Source organism: Amblyomma americanum, chromosome 1 (assembly GCF_052857255.1).
Source record: "Amblyomma americanum isolate KBUSLIRL-KWMA chromosome 1, ASM5285725v1, whole genome shotgun sequence".
In the NCBI taxonomy this organism is placed as follows: Eukaryota; Metazoa; Arthropoda; class Arachnida; order Ixodida; family Ixodidae; genus Amblyomma; species Amblyomma americanum.
Window position 1 is genome coordinate 297,749,324 of NC_135497.1, and position 20,978 is coordinate 297,770,301.

Below are 20,978 nucleotides of genomic sequence, written 5' to 3' on the forward strand. Positions count from 1 at the left end.
CATGAGGGACTCCATGTACTGGAATCCCGGAGAGCGCTGTATGGGCGAGGTTGTCTGCTATCTCGTTGCCTAAGACACCTATGTGGGAGGGCACCCATTGAAAACGTATAGAGAAGCCTTTGCTATGTAGATTCTGCACCAGACGTAGGGATCTAAGACTCAAGGCATCAGTGGGGAACCCGTACTCTAACCTTTGAAGGGCAGATTTTGAATCCGTAATTATGACAGTAGGTTGAGGCGTACAACACCGTAGCTTCTTTAGAGCTGCCTCAATGGCAACGCTTTCGGCCATTGTGGAGGACACGACTTTAGTAAAACGAACAGACCAATCATACTTCAAAGACGGAATATGAAAAGCAGCTGCACTAGATCCTCTCACCTTGTCCACAGAGCCGTCTGTAAAAATTTGAAGATGACTGGCATATTCGGTCTCAAGATGTTCCAGTTCGAGCGAACCCATTGCCGCTAAAGGAGAATTCCGCTTAGCGCGAACGTGGGGAATTGTCAAGGAACAATCGAGGCTCGGAAAGGACCAAGGTGGCTTCAACGTCTTAGGTCGATCTCGAAGGTCGAGACCCAGAGAACGAAGAGTATTTAAAGCCAAGTACGCCCGGGACTCAGATCTCTTTCGAAGGCGCTGTAGAAGCGCTCTCCCGGCAACAGTCTCTCTGAGGCGGCCAATTTGCAGCAAAAGACTTTGTGAAGCGGCTAGCCGAAGAGGTTTCGATTGAGACTCATACAGTACTGCATTGTTTGGAGCAGCCCGCGGAACGCCGAGAGCTCTCCTTAGTCCCATTCTGTGCAAAACCTCAAGGCGTTCCAGCTGCGATACCGAGGGGGAAAATAAAGGGAGCTGGTACATTATGCGACTTGTCACCAGGGCATCGTGAAGCCTGATCATTGAAGCAGGATGGTTTCCCCATTGCTCACTAGCAACTCTACGAAGCACATTGAGACGCGGCGAAGATAGTGAAGCCACAATCGAGTCCAACAGCTCGTCGCCACTGTAGACGTGAGTCAATAGTGACGCCAAAAAAAAAGGTATGTGTTTAACTGGACGAAGGCAAGACTGATCAAGGTCTATGCTCAGCCGCGCATACCGTCGTCCCCTACCTGGAAACAGGACGAAGCCAGATTTTTCCACCGAGAGAGTCAACCCAACACCTTGAAGGTAACTTTTAACTGAAAGCACGGCCTGTCGTGCTAATAGAGCTAAGCGTTTGTGTTGATATCCGGTTAACCAAAGACAAATGTCGTCTGCATATATCGACATATGGACATGCCTACAATGTATTTGTACTTTTGCGGCAAGACCGGCCATGACAACATTAAAGAGCGTTGGGGACAGGACACTACCCTGAGGTACCCCTCGCGATACCGCCCTTTCGGAGCTCATTGTACTGCCTAACCGCACTCGAAATTTACGATCACTGAGAAATGAGTGAATGAATCGCAGAAGATAGCCCTGGACGCCACCGACCTGCAGACTATTCAGTATTGAGCTCTGGAGGACGCTATCATAAGCCTTTGATACGTCTAGGAAAATAGCTAGTGTTGAAAGTCCAAAAGCACTCTGATGTTCAATGTGGCTTTTCAAGTCCAGGACGCTATCTTGCGCGCATAAACCTGTGCGGAATCCAGTCATGCATGTTGGTAGTGCCCTTCTATCCTCAAGCCACCAAGACAAACGCTTTCTTGCCATCTTCTCCATGAGCTTAGCCACACACGACGTCAGCGATACAGGACGATACGAGGCCGCGTCTGTCATCTCTTTGCTGGCCTTCAGCAGTGGGACTACACAAGCCACCTTCCATCAAAGGGGAATGTCACCAGACTCCCACAGTCGATTGAGATAGGTTAGGAGCATCTTCCGGTGTTCCAGAGGCAGGTTCTGTAACATTTGATTGGTAATGCCGTCAGGACCTGGTGCACAGCGACGCCGCAGGCTGCGGAGCGCTGTCTGTAGTTCTCGAAGTGTGAACGGGGCGTCCATAACAGACGGAGACGTAGCAGGCAGAGCGCAGGGATGAATGCCTGGTCTGGAATTTACAAATGCATCCGCAAATTCCTCTGCCAAGCACACGAGATGTTTCTGCGTTCGCAATGCCAGCGCCTCGAAAGGTTTACTCGGACGAGAGCCACCAGCAGGACTGCCAACGACACGTCAAATTCTCGTTATCGGTGAGAAAACAGTCAAACTAGCGCAAAAGGATGCCCACTGGGACCTACAGAGCTTGTTCGCATGACGTCTAATGGCAGAGTTGAGCCTGTTGAAAGTTGTCTTCAAGGCTCTGTCGTCCTTCTTCCGCAACAGTTGTCGCTCCGCCCTTCTGCGCTCTGCGCAGAGGTTCCTGAGTTTTAAATCCGGAGTCGGAAAATGATCAGGTAGCTTGAGCGCCGTGGTAGCAGCCATTTTAGCATAAATCATTTTGTCTGTCACATCACCGGAAACACAGGCTAAGTGCTCCCTGTATTTGTCCCAATTAACAACATGGCAAATTTTAGGACCACGCAGATGGAAGTCGGCAGTGAACACAAATATCGGGTAGTGATCACTTCCCATTCGGTCAGCTCTAGTTGACCACTGCACACGGACGTCAGGTGAATGTAAGGTTAGGTCTATAGATGTGGGTGAGGTTGGAGGCCGATAGAAAGTGGGACTTCCGTCATTGGCCACGCACAGGTCCAAACTGTCGATGACTTTTACAAGTTGGCGTCCGTGAGGATCTGTGTTCCTGTCACCCCAGGCAGGGTGGTGGGCGTTGAAGTCAGCGCAGATGATTCTGGGTGCTGGGCAGCGGTCACAAAGTTGCTGGAGGAACAAAGCCATATCGACCTTCTTCCGCGGGGACACGTATACTGATGCAATGGACAGAGATCGGAAGGCGAGCCGAATCCTCACAGCCACTACCTCAATACTGTCAGTGCAAAGATCAGTGACGTTCAAAGCCACATGAGGAATCTCCCTTCGTATGTAAAGGGCGGCACTTCCTGCGGGAAAAGACTTTATGCTGCAATTCTTGTGGGCGACGTATCCCGGCAAAGACCTCCCGCTTTGCAAACCAGCCTCCGAGAGGGCCAGCACTGGAACACAGGTCTCTTTCAAGAACAATTTTAGTTCTGCTAATCGACTTATAATCCCAGCGCAGTTCCATTGCATGATAAACGGCACTTTTCTAGGGTTTTTAGTTGCAACAGGTTGAAGTAAACTAGCCATCTAGGAGTTGAAGTTCTCTGCGAAGGCGGCGATCAAGGTCCCAAAGGAAAGCACCAGCTGTATAAAGTTCTTCAAAGTGCCAGGCTGCATTGCTTGGCTATATGAACGCAGGACATCAAACAAAACGCGTAGAAGGTCGGAAAGATTTCGGCTTTTGAGCTCCTTATTTTGCTGCACGCACTGGCACACCACTTCGACAAAAGACGTGGACTGGGACCCACTCTTGGCCACGGTAGCTGGTGTCTGCATCTCTTTTAAGGCAAGGGGATGTCCTCCTTGCTGTCGAGTCTTGCTGTGATCTGGTCGCTGAGTAACATGGACACTTTTTGCAGAAGCAGATCGAACTGCCAGCTCGCCCTCGGAGGCCGTTGCCGACTTGCTCGGATCAGGTCGTGCAGCGACGTCGCTTGCTACCACGTCCCGAGCTTCCGACTCGAGCGCAGGGAACCCTTCACTTCCATGTATCAGCTTCTCAGTAGGTTGTGGTTTGGGGCCACTAATGAAGGACTTGCGACGGTGTAAGGCGCTTACACGGAATGTGCAGCCACTGAAACTCGCTGGATGGTCACCTCCACAATTAGCGCAAGCAAAATCTGCCTTGCACTCTTTGTAATCATGGCCACCACCACACCGCTTGCAACGTTGATCTTTGTTGCAAACTCTCGCTACATGTCCAAAGCGTTGGCACCTGAAGCACCGGGGAGGAGTTTCAACGAACTCGTGGACTGCATGTTTGGTGAAACCAAGGTCAATTAATCCAGGGCGCTCGGTGTCGGGAGCAAACATTAGCACAATAGAGTTTGTAGGCTTCTCTGCCCATTGTTGTTCTCCAGGCTCCACCCGGCGCATTAACCGTCGCACGTGCAGAACTCCTTGCGGTTTCAAGTAGTCAAGAAGGGCACTCTCCGAATACCATACTGGTACTTCCTCTTATAACACATGTGTTAGTCATGTAGGAGTGTGGCAACCGGGCTTGGAACTCGTATGCCACCGATCTGAGAGCACCGCAGAAGAATGTCTACTTGCTCTTCCGTTGAGATATCTAGATGAAGAGCCCCTTGCGTTGTGAAGCGACTGCGAATCGGAGCAGATCCCAGTAGTACTTTAATATCATCGAACAGCCTGATAGGGTTCCACTCTCTGAAGTCAACACCTTTCTCTTTTGGCTGAACTATCACTGGGATGCCGACTGTCCGGTGCTTCCGATGACTCACCACTTTGAAGCCATCGTTGACCATTTCCGCCATGTCAGCCACTTCCTCGTCAGAGGCGACGATAGTTGAGTCGTCCCCACTGAGCGATGATGACGCACTGCACTGCTGGACGTCCCTGATGACTGGCATATCCCCGCCATGTGATGCCATGGCCGCCTCCGCCCCACTGGGCTCCTTCGGATGGCGCTGTCACTTTAAGGATACCGGCGCCGGAGCTGCTGTACCCTTCCCGTAGGGACAGTACTGCCTTAAAGACGCGGCCGTCTTCCACGGGTGGAAATAACCTAATTAATAACTAGAAAACAAGGCAAAATTACTGAGCTGAGGTGACAACAGATCGAGCAGCGTCGTTTTCCTCTTCCTCCTCCCCGTTTTTAATGCTGTCCGATGAGCCTGTTGCCATTTCCACCCACATCAGGCAGCCGCCGCGGCTCAGTGGTTATGGCGCTTGGCTGCTGACCCGAAAGACGTGGGTTCGATCCCGGCGGCGTTGGTCGAATTTCGATGGAGGTGAAATTCTAGAGGCCCGTGTACCGCGCAATGTCGGTGCACATTAAAGAACCCCAGGTGGTGGAAATTTTGCGGAGCCCTTCACTACAGCGTCCCTCATAGCCTGAGTCGCTTTCGAACGTTTAACCCCCATAAACGAAACCATTTCCACCAACATCGAGTGATGTCATGGTGCACTTGCTTTAATTATTGTGACGTCGCTAAACTCAGGTGTTGTTCACTTCAGCGCTGGCGCTGACTGAGACCAAAGGCTTTGTGTACAAAATGGCTCGTAATTAATTATTCACACTATGCACTGGTGTTTTGCGCTTATTTTCATGATTGCTAGGCCCGTAGGCCTCTTTGAAGGCAAATAAACTGACACCGAAAAACTTTGTGCCTGGAACCCTTTAAAGCATATGCCATGTAGTTAGCATCTTACATTGTGGTGGGAAAATTTGTGCATGCATGACCTCAATGCCAGCTCTGGGAAGTTGTCATACAGGGTGCTGCGCCACTAATCTCCACTTCCTGGCCATTCTGTGCTGGGTGTCGACCACTTCCACCTGCTTATTCTTGCCTCTCCTTCTTTCCAGTAAACGCTGTCCATGCACTGACACCAAGCATTTTGCTGGCAAATGCACATGTTCCATTCACAGTATGTCCCAAGTCTCTATCTTGCTGTAGATGTAGCAATTAAAAATTTTTTCTCATTGAATTACGAGAAAAAAAAACTCCACTTGTTTGCTTCTTAGTCAAGTGCCTTAGGTGTACAGCAGACGTGTTGAACAAGGAAGAATGTCACACCATGCTGGGAACTATGATGAAAGATAAACAGCATTTTGCATAGCACATACTTTGACATAGACGCATTAAAACTATAGGCAATGCTCATGGCATTGGCTTCGCCGCCTGTTGGCCAGGACACGAAGCGTGAGCAGGTCGTGTCTGCTGCTCTTCCTGTCCATTTCAGCGCGCTTTTGCGATGCGCTTGTGCTTTGATATTACATTGTGTGGAGTATTGATTAGTCACGAATATAGTTTCATGTAAGTCTTCAGTGACGTAAAGGGTCGTACTTCTGCGCAGCTGGCTGCTCGAAAACTTTACAAAAAATTTTCCAGGAACGCGTCCTTAGGTCCCCTGCGTGCCTTCGCTCGTCAGCGGTTTTTTCAGCAGCGCAGGGGACAAAGGACGTGACAGGTGCACAGACACGGCGCTGAACTTACAACTGGTTTATTGAGGTGATTTTCACTACTTAAGTACAATGGCAACCAATCTCAAATGATAAGACAGATACACAAAACAGATTGACGAAAATGACAATTCCTGAGCACAGGTCTACAGTGGCACAAGACCAGCTGCGCACGTTTTTCTATTCTCATCAAGGAAACGTAGTTCTTTATCAGACAGAGCTATTGAGGCAACGCTTACGCATTCATCTTTGAATTTATGGATTTCATGAGCTTCAATGATTTCACGAGTGATTTTGCCTCTACAGAGAATGGCCCTTCCTGAGAGCACACAGCGGCACATCTTCAGCTCATGGCGCACTTGAATGGCGGCGGTGGTCTCAGACGGCAGACAAGACTACCGAATTCTTATGGCAGTGCTGGCTGCCGCAGCTTCGAGCCATTACTAAGAAGACGCATCAGGAAAGCTTCAGTCCAGTCGACACCTATGGTGAAGTGTCCTTGCCGGAACAAGTACAAGACGTCCTTAGACGAGGACCATAGTTCGCCGTCGAACCCAGGCGATCGGCACCGGAACTTCTTGCGATGGTGAGACAAGTTTCCAGCCTAGCAGCAGCTCCTGAAGTGGACCGATGTGTTTCAGATGGAGTGGACATTTTGGCAAAGTGTAAGCCTACCGGGTGTAGAATTCCAATCAAATTCACCGTTTCGTTTTTAAAGAACAATTCGCTGACCCTATTAGACGCTGATAAAGAGGGAGGTTTTACTGTGATGCCAAAAGCGCTCTACTTATCGAAAGCAGAAAATGCTATCAGTTCAACTTTCCGGCAGAGAAGCGATGTCGCTCTAAGTAAAGTGAAAGCCCGAGCACGGAAAATGTGTCCACAAATGAATTTGGAATCCCTAGCCAAGTGTATAGAGAAAAGCAAGGGGTCCTGCTTAAAGATATTCTTCACAGCCAAAACTCACAAGCTGGACTGCCCACTTTGAGCAATAGTCACCGAGGATGGCACATGGCAAAAGTCTGTCACGTTAATTTTTGCAAGACAAGCTGAACCTCTTAACCATTGACGACCCTTTTCAGGTGAAGAGTTCTAACCAAGTAATCGCTTTCTTGCAACAATACCCAAAGAAAGGCTTTTCGGCCTGCTCTATCGATATAAAAGATTTATATTATTCCCTTCCGCAAAAGAAACTGCTGGCAAGTGTTGAAGAATGCATTGATTCCTTCGGTGTGGTAGCTTTCCAGAATTCTGCAGGCATCAGCAATAGCAACTTCTTGGAACTCCTTACTTTTTACCTTAACTCGACATTTTCCACCTGGAATGAATCTGTTTACCTCCAGAGCAATGGCGTCTGCATTGGTTCATGCATAGCTCCGATACTGAGCGACATTTATCTCGCGCACCATGACAGGCTCCTTGATAGTCAACTAGACGAAAGCGTGGCTCGTGTTTTTAGGTTTGTAGATGATTTTTTAGTTTTTATGACATGTGCAGTTACTGACGCAGAGGCCTCGGTCTCGAAAGTTTTATCAATTTTTCACACCTGTCTTGACCCTCTTGTTTAGACGCATGAAACGCCTTGTGAAGGAAAGTTACGTTTTTTAGATCTTGCCATGTTCCTCAAAAATAGCCATGTGTGCTGGCGTTACGAGCCACGATGCCAGAAGCCCCTCACGCCTTTCGCTTCTGCACATTCTAAGCTTGTAAAGCGCGGCATCGCAAAGTTGTGTTTTAAGAAATGCCCTAGAAAAATCATGCCATCATGCGATGCAAGACAGCTATCAAAATCAGGTGTTACGCATACAAGCAGCAGGATACCCTTCCGACCTTCTGATTGCAATATCAGAGAGCCTGCTAAGAGAAATCATTAATTCAGGCCCCAGAGATTCCACTGAAAGGCCCAAGGAAGAAAAAAGAAAGTATGTGGTTATTCCTTATCTATACCGCATTTCACATAATCTTAAAAGGGTGGGAGCGCGTGCCGATGTAAACGTTGTTTTTTCCGCGCCCGGTAAGCTCTCCAAACTCTGCCATATTGTAAACAGCAGCAATGAAAGGATGGTTGGCTGCGATAAGAAACACCAAAAAGGTTTTGTACCATGTAGCAGCAATGTTGTGTACAGGTTTCCGCTTACATGTGGCAAGCACTACACGTGGCAAACTGGTCGTTGCCACAACGACCGGCTGCGGGAACACAACAACAACGTGAGTGGCACCGCTTCCCGTCACCTTGGCATTCATTGCAGAGACTGCACAGAGGAAAGAAAAAAGAACAAAAAACCGCCGTGTTATCCTGTTTTCACTCAGTGCCGAGTGCTGTCAGATAATAGAACAAAAATCACTCGTGAAATCATTGAAGCTCATGAAATCCATAAATTCAAAGATGAATGCGTAAGCGTTGCCTCAATAGCTCTGCCTGATAAAGAACTACGTTTCCTTGATGAGAATAGAAAAACGTGCGCAGCTGGTCTTGTGCCACTGTAGACCTGTGCTCAGGAATTGTCATTTTCGTCAATCTGTTTTGTGTATCTGTCTTTTCATTTGAGATTGGTTGCCACTGTGTTTAAGTAGTGAAAATCACCTCAATAAACCAGTTGTAAGTTCAGCGCCGTGTCTGTGCACTTGTCACGTCCTTTGTCCCCTGCGCTGCTGAAAAAACCATGTCACACCAACTTGCCCCAGCTTCTACAGTATTAGCGTCAGCGGTAGATCGTGGCTGCTCGAAGAGAAAAATAAAAATTTGCGTCGTATTGAATTTGTGCGCTAGAGCTTTAAATGCTTTTCTTGTATTTCTGTCTTCCCCCACATTCAGTGGTCATTTCAATGCGTACTTGCTTCGTCATGGCTAGCAAGGTGCAAAACAGGCGCGCTGTTTGCAAATGTGACAGGTCGCCCACCTTTCGTTGTAAGTGCGCTTTTAAAGTCAAAAGAATCGATGCGAGAAGCAGAGCCGGAGGGCCCGGAGCCAATTTGTGAGTGGCTCACTGCTTCTGTATGCTTCTAACAATGAGTTAGCTGTATCGAAAAGCAGGAGATGGCTGAAAAGAATGCACCACACAAGTAAGTTGTTTTTATCAAAGGCAGTGCCCGTATTGCAGCTTGCCGTTGCTGTCTTGTGTCTGTATGGATGTCGTCATACTCATGTCGGACATTTATAAGAATTGACGTTCCACTCCAACCTGCGTATAAGCACAAAAACTGATGCACGTGCTTGTATTAAAGGAATGCAGCTGCAGGTGTCCTTTGCCTGCTGACAGCGTGAAGGTTCAGGAGCCTCAGTTGTTTATTCGTTCTCAGCGAAGACAAAACAGCATGCCTAAAGAATTATTAAGCGAATAGTTAAAGCAAGTATTGCATTGTTTGGTGCGACAGGAAAGCAGTCCATAGAAATAGCAGTTAGATGAAAATTTGGAAGCACCCACCACATGGCTTAGTGGCTTTGGCGTTCGGCTGCTGATCTCAGGGTCGCGGGTTCGATCCCGATCCTGCTGCAGTGGCAGTATTTCGACGGTGGCAAAACATAAAAACAATGGTGCGCTGTGCGACGTGAATGCACGTTGAAGAACCCCATGTGGTATAAATTAATCCGGAGCCGTCCACTGTGGTGTTCTTCATAGACCATGTGTTGCTTGAGGATGTTAAACCTGGCATACCAATTCCACAGTTTAGAAGCCTGATACCTTGGTGATGTAAAGTCTTAATTTGCAGTGCAAGAAATGTAGGCGCTGGTTTACTATTGTGATGCATCCCAGAGCCAATGTGGTACATAGTTATGTGTTGTGAAACACGTATGTGTTAATGAATATGAGGGCCGCTGGCAGAGTTTGCTCTGAATTTTTCTTCATTATTCATGGCGTGGTGTGCCACAATTCCTCCACTTTTCTGCTGTCACCGTTGGTGTCTTGTCTCTGAGCGGAGCTTCAACCAAAGGAAGCCATAAATCTTTATGCTCATTCTTGGTATCATTATTAACTTGTACCCAGAGAAACTCCATAGGTTAAAGCTAAGGTGGGAGCCAGAGCTTGACGTTGCCAGCCCTCGCCACAGCGACTCCTACATGTTATTTGACAACGCACAGTTTGGGCAGCTTCATGATTTATAGGAGCCACATTGTTGGCATCATAGCGTTCCATTAGTGTTCTCTCTGTCAGCTACTGCTGAACTGCTTCTTTGTGTAAAACTGTTGTCGGCATTGCTTCGTCCAGGTGTGAATGACACAACTGCTTGTGTTTCGCCAGGATGTTTCTTTTGGCTGCTTCACATGAGTGAAAACATCTCAAAATGATTGCCATCCATTCCTTCATAGCAGTCTTCACCCTTTCTGGTTTTATGCAGGAAACATACAGGGAGCCGTTGATGGGCCTTTCTCATTGCTGATGTGCATCACAATGATGCGGTGGCCCTTCCCTGGCAGCCTGCTCCAGGCCATGGTTGTCCTGATCTTGGCACAAGCAGCACACGCTCACTGTTCTGTCCTTCCACCAACACTGCGCTTGCTGCCGTTGCACATATCTCATCCAGGTAAATAATCTGGGAACCTACCATCTTGTACCTTAGGTAGCTTTCCTGCCTTGCGAAAGTGTCTTCTCTTTCAGTGGGCAGTTAGTGTAATTTTATTGCGCGTTTCCTTCTGTCAAACGATGCGTTAGACATTAGAATACATGAATTACCGTGTGGTATTTTCCTACAACCGCTAAATAATTTGATTGAATTTCTTCGTCTCGTGCTGTTTCGGTTTCATTGACTGAACGACGACTGTGACGTCAAGTTGATGTTTTGTTCGCGTGATCTACTAGAAAAACTGTAATATAATCGCTGATATGTAGATTTAATTCACTATGACATTTAATCCAGCATCTTCCAAGACATGGAATGACGAGCCTGTTAGTGATTATATTAAAGTTTTTCCAGTTCATCACGTGGCCAAAACATCAACTTGACGTCACAGTCGTCCTGCGGTCGATGAAACCGAAACACCGTGAAGAAAAAATTCAATTATAAATTATTTAGCGTTCGTACACAAATACCACAGGGTGCTTCATGCATACGAATGTCTAAGATATCGTTTGAAAGAAAAAAACACGCAAGAAAAAATTTGGTGTCTATAGTCCTTTAAAGGGGTGCAGACACAAAATTTTAAACACATTGAACGGCATGAGAGTGAGAGAGAGAAAGACTTTATTGTGCAGAGGAATTCGGGCCTCCCAGGACCCCTGGGTCCACGCACGACCACACCGCACTCAAATGTTCATGGCTAAAAGGTCCATGACGCTGCCTGCACAGGTGGCGACGATCTTCTGTCGTGCCTGATCTGTGGAGCGTAGTGAGGTTTCCCAGTCCTCCCATGTTGGGAGTGGCTCCGGCCTGCCGGGTGGAGGAGAAGCCGGACAGACCCCGAGGATATCAGTCAGGTTTGCCTTTTGTGCGTTGTACAAAGGGCAGGAAGGTGGGATGGGTCGGTAGTGTGGAGAGGAGAGAGGGGGTAGTTACGGTACGATTTCTTTCATGGGCGTAAGAAGTTGCCATCTCGCAAGTGTCTGGCACATTCTTTGAGTGGAACATAAATTATTGCTGTTTTTAATGCTGAGTTGAGTTGAGTTGAGTGGTTGTAAACTACTGGTGGGATTAGCCTTGCAGTTGCTGCCGGCAATTGCTCCACCGTAGCGACACTTAAATAGAAATCGCAGAAACACTGTCCGCAAAAACCTAAATAGACACTCCTGAGGTCACCACGTGGAGGCCAAATCCGTGTCCTGCAGGTGAAGTAGAAGAAGGCGAAAAGCATCCCTTCTACTCGACTGGCTCCCGCGCGGTAAAACAATGTCCTGAAGAGAACTGTGAGGAACTCCTGCCTTCCTGAGGGATCCGAATAACACAGCCCGTTCCGCGTTGTACAATGTACCACACAAGAGGTAATGTTCTATGTCACCACACACACCACACGTTGAACGCAATGGTGACAACGCTAGGCCAGTCTTATACATCCACGCCGGCGTACGAGCAGAATCCGTGCGAACGCGGTGCAGCAAAGTGGCTTGGTACCTTTCGAGACCCTTGGTCACACATGGCTGATGAGGAGAGCTCCACAAAGAACGGAAGTGGCACAACACCACATCTCTGAACATTTGCTTGACTTCATGAGGGACTCCATGTACTGGAATCCCGGAGAGCGCTGTATGGGCGAGGTTGTCTGCTATCTCGTTGCCTAAGACACCTATGTGGGAGGGCACCCATTGAAAACGTATAGAGAAGCCTTTGCTATGTAGATTCTGCACCAGACGTAGGGATCTAAGACTCAAGGCATCAGTGGGGAACCCGTACTCTAACCTTTGAAGGGCAGATTTTGAATCCGTAATTATGACAGTAGGTTGAGGCGTACAACACCGTAGCTTCTTTAGAGCTGCCTCAATGGCAACGCTTTCGGCCATTGTGGAGGACACGACTTTAGTAAAACGAACAGACCAATCATACTTCAAAGACGGAATATGAAAAGCAGCTGCACTAGATCCTCTCACCTTGTCCACAGAGCCGTCTGTAAAAATTTGAAGATGACTGGCATATTCGGTCTCAAGATGTTCCAGTACGAGCGAACCCATTGCCGCTAAAGGAGAATTCCGCTTAGCGCGAACGTGGGGAATTGTCAAGGAACAATCGAGGCTCGGAAAGGACCAAGGTGGCTTCAACGTCTTCGGTCGATCTCGAAGGTCGAGACCCAGAGAACGAAGAGTATTTAAAGCCAAGTACGCCCGGGACTCAGATCTCTTTCGAAGGCGCTGTAGAAGCGCTCTCCCGGCAACAGTCTCTCTGAGGCGGCCAGTTTGCAGCAAAAGACTTTGTGAAGCGGCTAGCCGAAGAGGTTTCGATTGAGACTCATACAGTACTGCATTGTTTGGAGCAGCCCGCGGAACGCCGAGAGCTCTCCTTAGTCCCAATCTGTGCAAAACCTCAAGGCGTTCCAGCTGCGATACCGAGGGGGAAATTAAAGGGAGCTGGTACATTATGCGACTTGTCACCAGGGCATCGTGAAGCCTGATCATTGAAGCAGGATGGTTTCCCCATTGCTCACTAGCAACTCTACGAAGCACATTGAGACGCGGCGAAGATAGTGAAGCCACAATCGAGTCCAACAGCTCGTCGCCACTGTAGACGTGAGTCAATAGTGACGCCCAAAAAACGTATGTGGTTAACCTGACGAAGGCAAGACTGATCAAGGTCTATGCTCAGCCGCGCATACCGTCGTCCCCTACCTGGAAACAGGACGAAGCCAGATTTTTCCACCGAGAGAGTCAACCCAACACCTTGAAGGTAACTTTTAACTGAAAGCACGGCCTGTCGCGCTAATAGAGCTAAGCGTTTGTGTTGATATCCGGTTAACCAAAGACAAATGTCGTCTGCATATATCGACATATGGACATGCCTACAATGTTTTTGTACTTTTGCGGCAAGACCGGCCATGACAACATTAAAGAGCGTTGGGGACAGGACACTACCCTGAGGTACCCCTGGCGATACCGCCCTTTCGGAGCTCATTGTACTGCCTAACCGCACTCGAAATTTACGATCACTGAGAAATGAGTGAATGAATCGCAGAAGATAGCCCTGGACGCCTACGACCTGCAGACTATTCAGTATTGAGCTCTGGAGGACGCTATCATAAGCCTTTGATACGTCTAGGAAAATTGCTTGTGTAAAGTCCAAAAGCACTCTGATGTTCAATGTGGCTTATCAAGTCCAGGACGCTATCTTGCGCGCATAAACCTGTGCGGAATCCAGTCATGCATGTTGGTAGTGCCCTTCTATTCTCAAGCCACCAAGACAAACGCTTACTTGCCATCTTCTCCATGAGCTTAGCCACACACGACGTCAGCGATACAGGACGATACGAGGCCGCGTCTGTCATCTCTTTGCTGGCCTTCAGCAGTGGGACTACACAAGCCACCTTCCATGAAGGGGGAACGTCACCAGACTCCCACAGTCGATTGAGATAGGTTAGGAGCATCTTCCGGTGTTCCAGAGGCAGGTTCTGTAACATTTGATTGGTAATGCCGTCAGGACCTGGTGCACAGCGACGCCGCAGGCTGCGGAGCGCTGTCTGTAGTTCTCGAAGTGTGAACGGGGCGTCCATAACAGACGGAGACGTAGCAGGCAGAGCGCAGGGATGAATGCCTGGTCTGGAATTTACAAATGCATCCGCAAATTCCTCTGCCATGCACACGAGATGTTTGTGCGTGCGCAATGCAAGCACCTCGAAAGGTTTACTCGGACGAGAGCCACCAGCAAGACTGCCAACGACACGCCGAATTCTCGTTATCGGTGAGGAAACAGTCAAACTAGCGCAAAAGGATGCCCACTGGGACCTACAGAGCTTGTTCGCATGACGTCTAATGGCAGAGTTGAGCCTGTTGAAAGTTGTCTTCAAGGCTCTGTCGTCCTTCTTCCGCAACAGTTGTCGCTCCGCCCTTCTGCGCGCTGCGCAGAGGTTTCTGAGTTTTAAATCCGGAGTCGGAAAATGATCAGGTAGCTTGAGCGCCATGGTAGCAGCCATTTTAGCATAAATCATTTTGTCTGTCACATCACCGGAAACACAGGCTAAGTGCTCCCTGTATTTGTCCCAATTAACAACATGGCAAAATTTGGGACCACGCAGATGGAAGTCGGCAGTAAACACAAATATCGGGTAGTGATCACTTCCCATTCGGTCAGCTCTAGTTGACCACTGCACACGGACGTCAGGTGAATGTAAGGTTAGGTCTATAGATGTGGGTGAGGTTGGAGGCCGAAAGAAAGTGGGACTTCCGTCACTGGCCACGCACAGGTCCAAACTGTCGATGACTTTTACAAGTTGGCGTCCGCGAGGATCTGTGTTCCTGTCACCCCAGGCAGGGTGGTGGGCGTTGAAGTCACCGCAGATGATTCTGGGTGCTGGGCAGCGGTCACAAAGTTGCTGGAGGAACAAAGCCATATCGACCTTCTTCCACGGGGACACGTATACTGATGCAATGGACAGAGATCGGAAGGCGAGCCGAATCCTCACAGCCACTACCTCAATACTGTCAGTGCAAAGATCGGTGACGTTCAGAGCCACATGAGGAATCTCCCTTCGTATGTAAAGGGCGGCACTTCCTGCGGGAAAAGACTTTATGCTGCAATTCTTGTGGGCGACGTATCCCGGCAAAGACCTCCCGCTTGGCAAGCCAGCCTCCGAGAGGGCCAGTACTGGAACACAGGTCTCTTTCAAGAACAATTTTAGTTCTGCTAATCGACTTATAATCCCAGCGCAGTTCCATTGCATGATAAACGGCACTTTTCTAGGGTTTTTAGTTGCAACAGGTTGAAGCAAACTAGCCATCTAGGAGTTGAAGTTCTCTGCGAAGGCGGCGATCAAGGTCTCAAAGGAAAGCACCAGCTGTATAAAGTTCTTCAAAGTGCCAGGCTGCATCGCTTGGCTATATGAACGCAGGACATCAAACAAAACGCGTAGAAGATCGGAAAGATTCCGGCTTTTGAGCTCCTTATTTTGCTGCACGCACTGGCGCACCACTTCGACAAAAGACGGGGACTGGGACCCACTCTTGGCCACGGTAGCTGGTGTCTGCATCTCTTTTAAGGCAAGGGGATGTCCTCCTTGTTGTCGAGTCTTGCTGTGATCTGGTCGCTGAGGAACATGGACACTTTTTGCAGAAGCAGATCGAACAGCCAGCTCACCCTCGGAGGCCGTTGCCGACTTGCTCGGATCAGGTCGTGCAGCGACGTCGCTTGCTACCACGTCCCGAGCTTCCGACTCGAGCGCAGAGAACTCTTCACTTCCATGTATCGGCTTCTCAGTAGGTTGTGGTTTGGGGCCACTAATGAAGGACTTGCGACGGTGTAAGGCGCTTACACGGAATGTGCAACCACTGAAACTCGCTGGATGGTCACCTCCACAATTAGCGCAAGCAAAATCTGCCTTGCACTCTTTGTAATCATGGCCACCACCACACCGCTTGCAACGTTGATCTTTGTTGCAAACTCTCGCTACATGTCCAAAGCGTTGGCACCTGAAGCACCGGGGAGGAGTTTCAACGAACTCGTGGACTGCATGTTTGGTGAAACCAAGGTCAATTAATCCAGGGCGCTCGGTGTTGGGAGCAAACGTTAGCACAATAGAGTTTGTAGGCTTCGCTGCCCATTGTTGTTCTCCAGGCTCCACCCGGCGCATTAACCGTCACACGTGCAGAACTCCTTGCGGTTTCAAGTAGTCAAGAAGGGCACTTTCCGAATACCACACTGGTACTTCCCCTTATAACACATGTGTTAGTCATGTAGGAGTGTGGCAACCGGGCTTGAACTCGTATGCCACCGATCTGAGAGCACCGCAGAAGAATGTCCACTTGCTCTTCCGTTGAGATATCTAGGTGAAGTGCCCCTTGCGTTGTGAAGCGACTGCGAATCGGAGCAGGTCCCAGTAGTACTTTAATATCATCGAACAGCCTGATAGGGTTCCACTCTCTGAAGTCAACACCTTTCTCTTTTGGCTGAACTATCACTGGGATGCCGACTGTCCGGTGCTTCCGATGACTCACCACTTTGAAGCCATCGTTGTCCATTTCCGCCATGTCAGCCACTTCCTCGTCAGAGGCGACGATAGTTGAGTCGTCCCCACTGAGCGATGAAGACGCACTGCACTGCTGGACGTCCCTGATGACTGGCATATCCCCGCCATGTGATGCCATGGCCGCCTCCGCCCCACTGGGCTCCTTCGGATGGCGCTGTCCCTTTAAGGATACCGGCGCCGGAGCTGCTGTACCCTTCCCGTAGGGACAGTACCGCCTTAATGACGCGGCCGTCTTCCAAGGGTGGAAATAACCTAGTTAATAACTAGAAAACAAGGCAAAATTACTGAGCTGAGGTAACAACAGATCGAGGAGCGTCGTCTTCCTCTTCCTCCTCCCCGTTTTTAATGCTGTCCGATGAGCCTGTTGCCATTTCCACCCACATCGGGCAGCCGCCACGGCTCAGTGGTTATGGCGCTTGGCTGCTGACCCGAAAGACGTGGGTTCGATCCCGGCCGCGTTGGTCGAATTTCGATGGAGGTGAAATTCTAGAGGCCCGTGTACCGCGCAATGTCGGTGCACAGTAAAGAACCCCAGGTGGTGGAAATTTTGCGGAGCCCTTCACTACAGCATCCCTCATAGCCTGAGTCGCTTTCGGACGTTTAACCCCCATAAACGAAATCATTTCCACCAACATCGAGTGATGTCATGGTGCACTTGCTTTAATTATTGTGACGTCGCTAAACTCAGGTGTTGTTCACTTCAGCGCTGGCGCTGACTGAGACCAAAGGCTTTGTGTACAAAATGGCTTGTAATTAATTATTCACACTATGCACTGGTGTTTTGCGCTTATTTTCATGATTGCTAGGCCCGTAGGCCTCTTTGAAGGCAAATAAACTGACACCGAAAAACTTTGTGCCTGGAACCCTTTAAAGCATATGCCATGTAGTTAGCATCTTACATTGTGGTGGGAAAATTTGTGCATGCATGACCTCAATGCCAGCTCTGGGAAGTTGTCATACAGGGTGCTGCGCCACTAATCTCCACTTCCTGGCCATTCTGTGCTGGGTGTCGACCACTTCCAGCTGCTTATTCTTGCCTCTCCTTCTTTCCATTAAACGCTGTCCATGCACTGACACCAAGCATTTTGCTGGCAAATGCACATGTTCCATTCACAGTATGTCCCAAGTCTCTATCTTGCTGTAGATGTAGCAATTAAAAATTTTTTCTCATTGAATTACGAGAAAAATAAACTCCACTTGTTTTCTTCTTAGTCAAGTGCCTTAGGTGTACAGCAGACGTGTTGAACAAGGAAGAATGTCACACCATGCTGGGAACTATGATGAAAGATAAACAGCATTTTACATAGCACATACTTTGACACAGACGCATGAAAACTACAGGCAATGCTCATGGCATTGGCTTCGCCGCCTGTTGGCCAGGCCACGAAGCGTGAGCAGGTCGTGTCTGCTGCTCTCCCTGTCCATTTCAGCGCGCTTTTGCGATGCGCTTGTGCTTTGATATTACATTGTGTGGAGTATTGATTAGTCACGAATATATTTTCATGTAAGTCTTCAGTGACGTAAAGGGTCGTACTTCTGCGCAACTGGCTGCTCGAAAACTTTACAAAAAGTTTTCCAGGAACGCGTCCTTAGGTCCCCTGCGTGCCTTCGCTCGTCAGCGGTTTTTTCAGCAGCGCAGGGGACAAAGGACGTGACAAGTGCACAGACACGGCGCTGAACTTACAACTGGTTTATTGAGGTGATTTTCACTACTTAAGTACAGTGGCAACCAATCTCAAATGAAAAGACAGATACACAAAACAGATTGACGAAAATGACAATTCCTGAGCGCAGGTCTACAGTGGCACAAGACCAGCTGCGCACGTTTTTCTATTCTCATCAAGGAAACGTAGTTCTTTATCAGACAGAGCTATTGAGGCAACGCTTACGCATTCATCTTTGAATTTATGGATTTCATGAGCTTCAATGATTTCACGAGTGATTTTGCCTCTACAGAGAATGGCCCTTCCTGAGAGCACACAGCGGCACATCTTCAGCTCATGGCGCACTTGAATGGCGGCGGTGGTCTCAGACGGCAGACAAGACTACCGAATTCTTATGGCAGTGCGGGCTGCCGCAGCTTCGAGCCATCACTAAGAAGACGCATCAGGAAAGCTTCAGTCCGGTCCACACCTATGGTGAAGTGTCCTTGCCGGAACAAGTACAGGACGTCCTTAGACGAGGACCATAGTTCGCCATCGAACCCAGGCGATCGGCACCGGAACTTCTTGCGATGGTGAGACAAGTTTCCAGCCTAGCAGCGGCTCCTGAAGTGGACCGATGTGTTTCAGATGGAGTGGACATTTTGGCAAAGTGTAAACCTACCGTGTGTAGAATTCCAATCAAATTCACCGTTTCGTTTTTAAAGAACAATTCGCTGACCCTATTACACGCTGATAAAGAGGGAGGTTTTACTGTGATGCCAAAAGCGCTCTACTTATCGAAAGCAGAAAATGCTATCAGTTCAACTTTCCGGCAGAGAAGCGATGTCGCTCTAAGTAAAGTGAAAGCCCGAGCACGGAAAATGTGTGCACAAATGAATTTGGAATCCCTAGCCAAGTGTATAGAGAAAAGCAAGGGGTCCTGCTTAAAGATATTCTTCACAGCCAAAACTCACAAGCTGGACTGCCCACTTTGAGCAATAGTCACCGAGGATGGCACATGGCAAAAGTCTGTCGCGTTAATTTTTGCAAGACAAGCTGAACCTCTTAACCATTGACGACCCTTTTCAGGTGAAGAGTTCTAACCAAGTAATCGCTTTCTTGCAACAAAACCCAGGGAAAGGCTTTTCGGCCTGCTCTATCGATATGAAAGATTTATATTATTCCCTTCCGCAAAAGAAACTGATGGCAAGTGTTGAAGCATGCATTGATTCCTTTGGTGTGGTAGCTTTCCAGAATTCTGCAGCCATCAGCAATAGCAACTTCTTGGAACTCCTTACTTTTTACCTTAACTCCACATTTTCCACCTGGAATGAATCTGTTTACCTCCAGAGCAATGGCGTCTGCATTGGTTCATGCATAGCTCCGATACTGAGTGACATTTATCTCGCGCACCATGACAGGCTCCTTGATAGTCAACTAGACGAAAGCGTGGCTCGTGTTTTTAGGTTTGTAGATGATTTTTTAGTTTTGATGACATGTGCAGTTACTGACGCAGAGGCCTCGGTCTCGAAAGTTTTATCAATTTTTCACACCTGTCTTGACCCTCTTGTTTTGACGCATGAAACGCCTTGTGAAGGAAAGTTACGTTTTTTTAGATCTTGCCATGTTCCTCAAAAATAGCCATGTGTGCTGGCGTTACGAGCCACGATGCCAGAAGCCCCTCACGCCTTTCGCTTCTGCACATTCTAAGCTTGTAAAGCGCGGCATCGCAAAGTTGTGTTTTAAGAAATGCCCTAGAAAAATCATGCCATCATGCGATGCAAGACAGCTATCAAAATCAGGTGGTACGCTTACAAGCAGCAGGATACCCTTCCGACCTTCTGATTGCAATATCAGAGAGCCTGCTAAGAGAAATCATTAATTCAGGCCACAGAGATTCCACTGAAAGGCCCAAGGAAGAAAAAAGAAAGCATGTGGTTATTCCTTATCTACACCGCATTTCACATAATCTGAAAAGGGTGGGAGCGCGTTCCGATGTAAACGTTGTTTTTTCCGCGCCCGATAAGCTCTCCACACTCTGCCATATTATAAACAGCATCAATGAAAGGATGGTTGGCTGCGATAAGAAACACCAAAAAGGTTTTGTACCATGCAGCAGCAATGTTGTGTACAGGTTTCCGCTTACATGTGGCAAGCACTACATGGGGCAAACTGGTCGTTGCCTCAACGACCGGCTGCGGGAACACAACAACAACAACGTGAGCGGCACCGCTTCCCGTCACCTTGGCATTCATTGTAGAGACTGCACAGAGGAAAGAAAAAAGAACAAAAAACCGCCATGTTATCCTGTTTTCACTCAGTGTCGAGTGCTGTCAGATAATAGAACAAAAATCACTCGTGAAATCATTGAAGCTCATGAAATCCATAAATTCAAAGATGAATGCGTAAGCGTTGCCTCAATAGCTCTGCCTGATAAACAACTACGTTTCCTTGATGAGAATAGAAAAACGTGCGCAGCTGGTCTTGTGCCACTGTAGACCTGTGCTCAGGAATTATCATTTTCGTCAATCTGTTTCGTGTATCTGTCTTGTCATTTGAGATTGGTTGCCACTGTACTTAAGTAGTGAAAATCACCTCAATAAACCAGTTGTAAGTTCAGCGCCG

At 48.4% G+C, this 20,978-nt stretch overlaps 1 protein-coding gene across 4 annotated transcripts in view; it reads left to right on the top strand.

The window, feature by feature from the left end:
* Nucleotides 1–20,978, top strand: part of LOC144115266 (uncharacterized) — a 339,847-nt gene that overhangs the window by 14,043 nt on the left and 304,826 nt on the right. Inside the window, exon 3 of one of the 4 annotated variants that reach the window (XM_077649571.1) lies at nt 10,452–10,637. In XM_077649571.1, the coding sequence (XP_077505697.1) occupies nt 10,452–10,637 (186 nt within the window). Of the gene's footprint in view, nt 1–6,601; nt 6,700–10,451; nt 10,638–18,685; nt 18,947–18,969; nt 20,573–20,978 lie in introns of those variants that run through there. The other 3 variants (XM_077649574.1, XM_077649573.1, XM_077649572.1) reach the window with 3 other exon arrangements.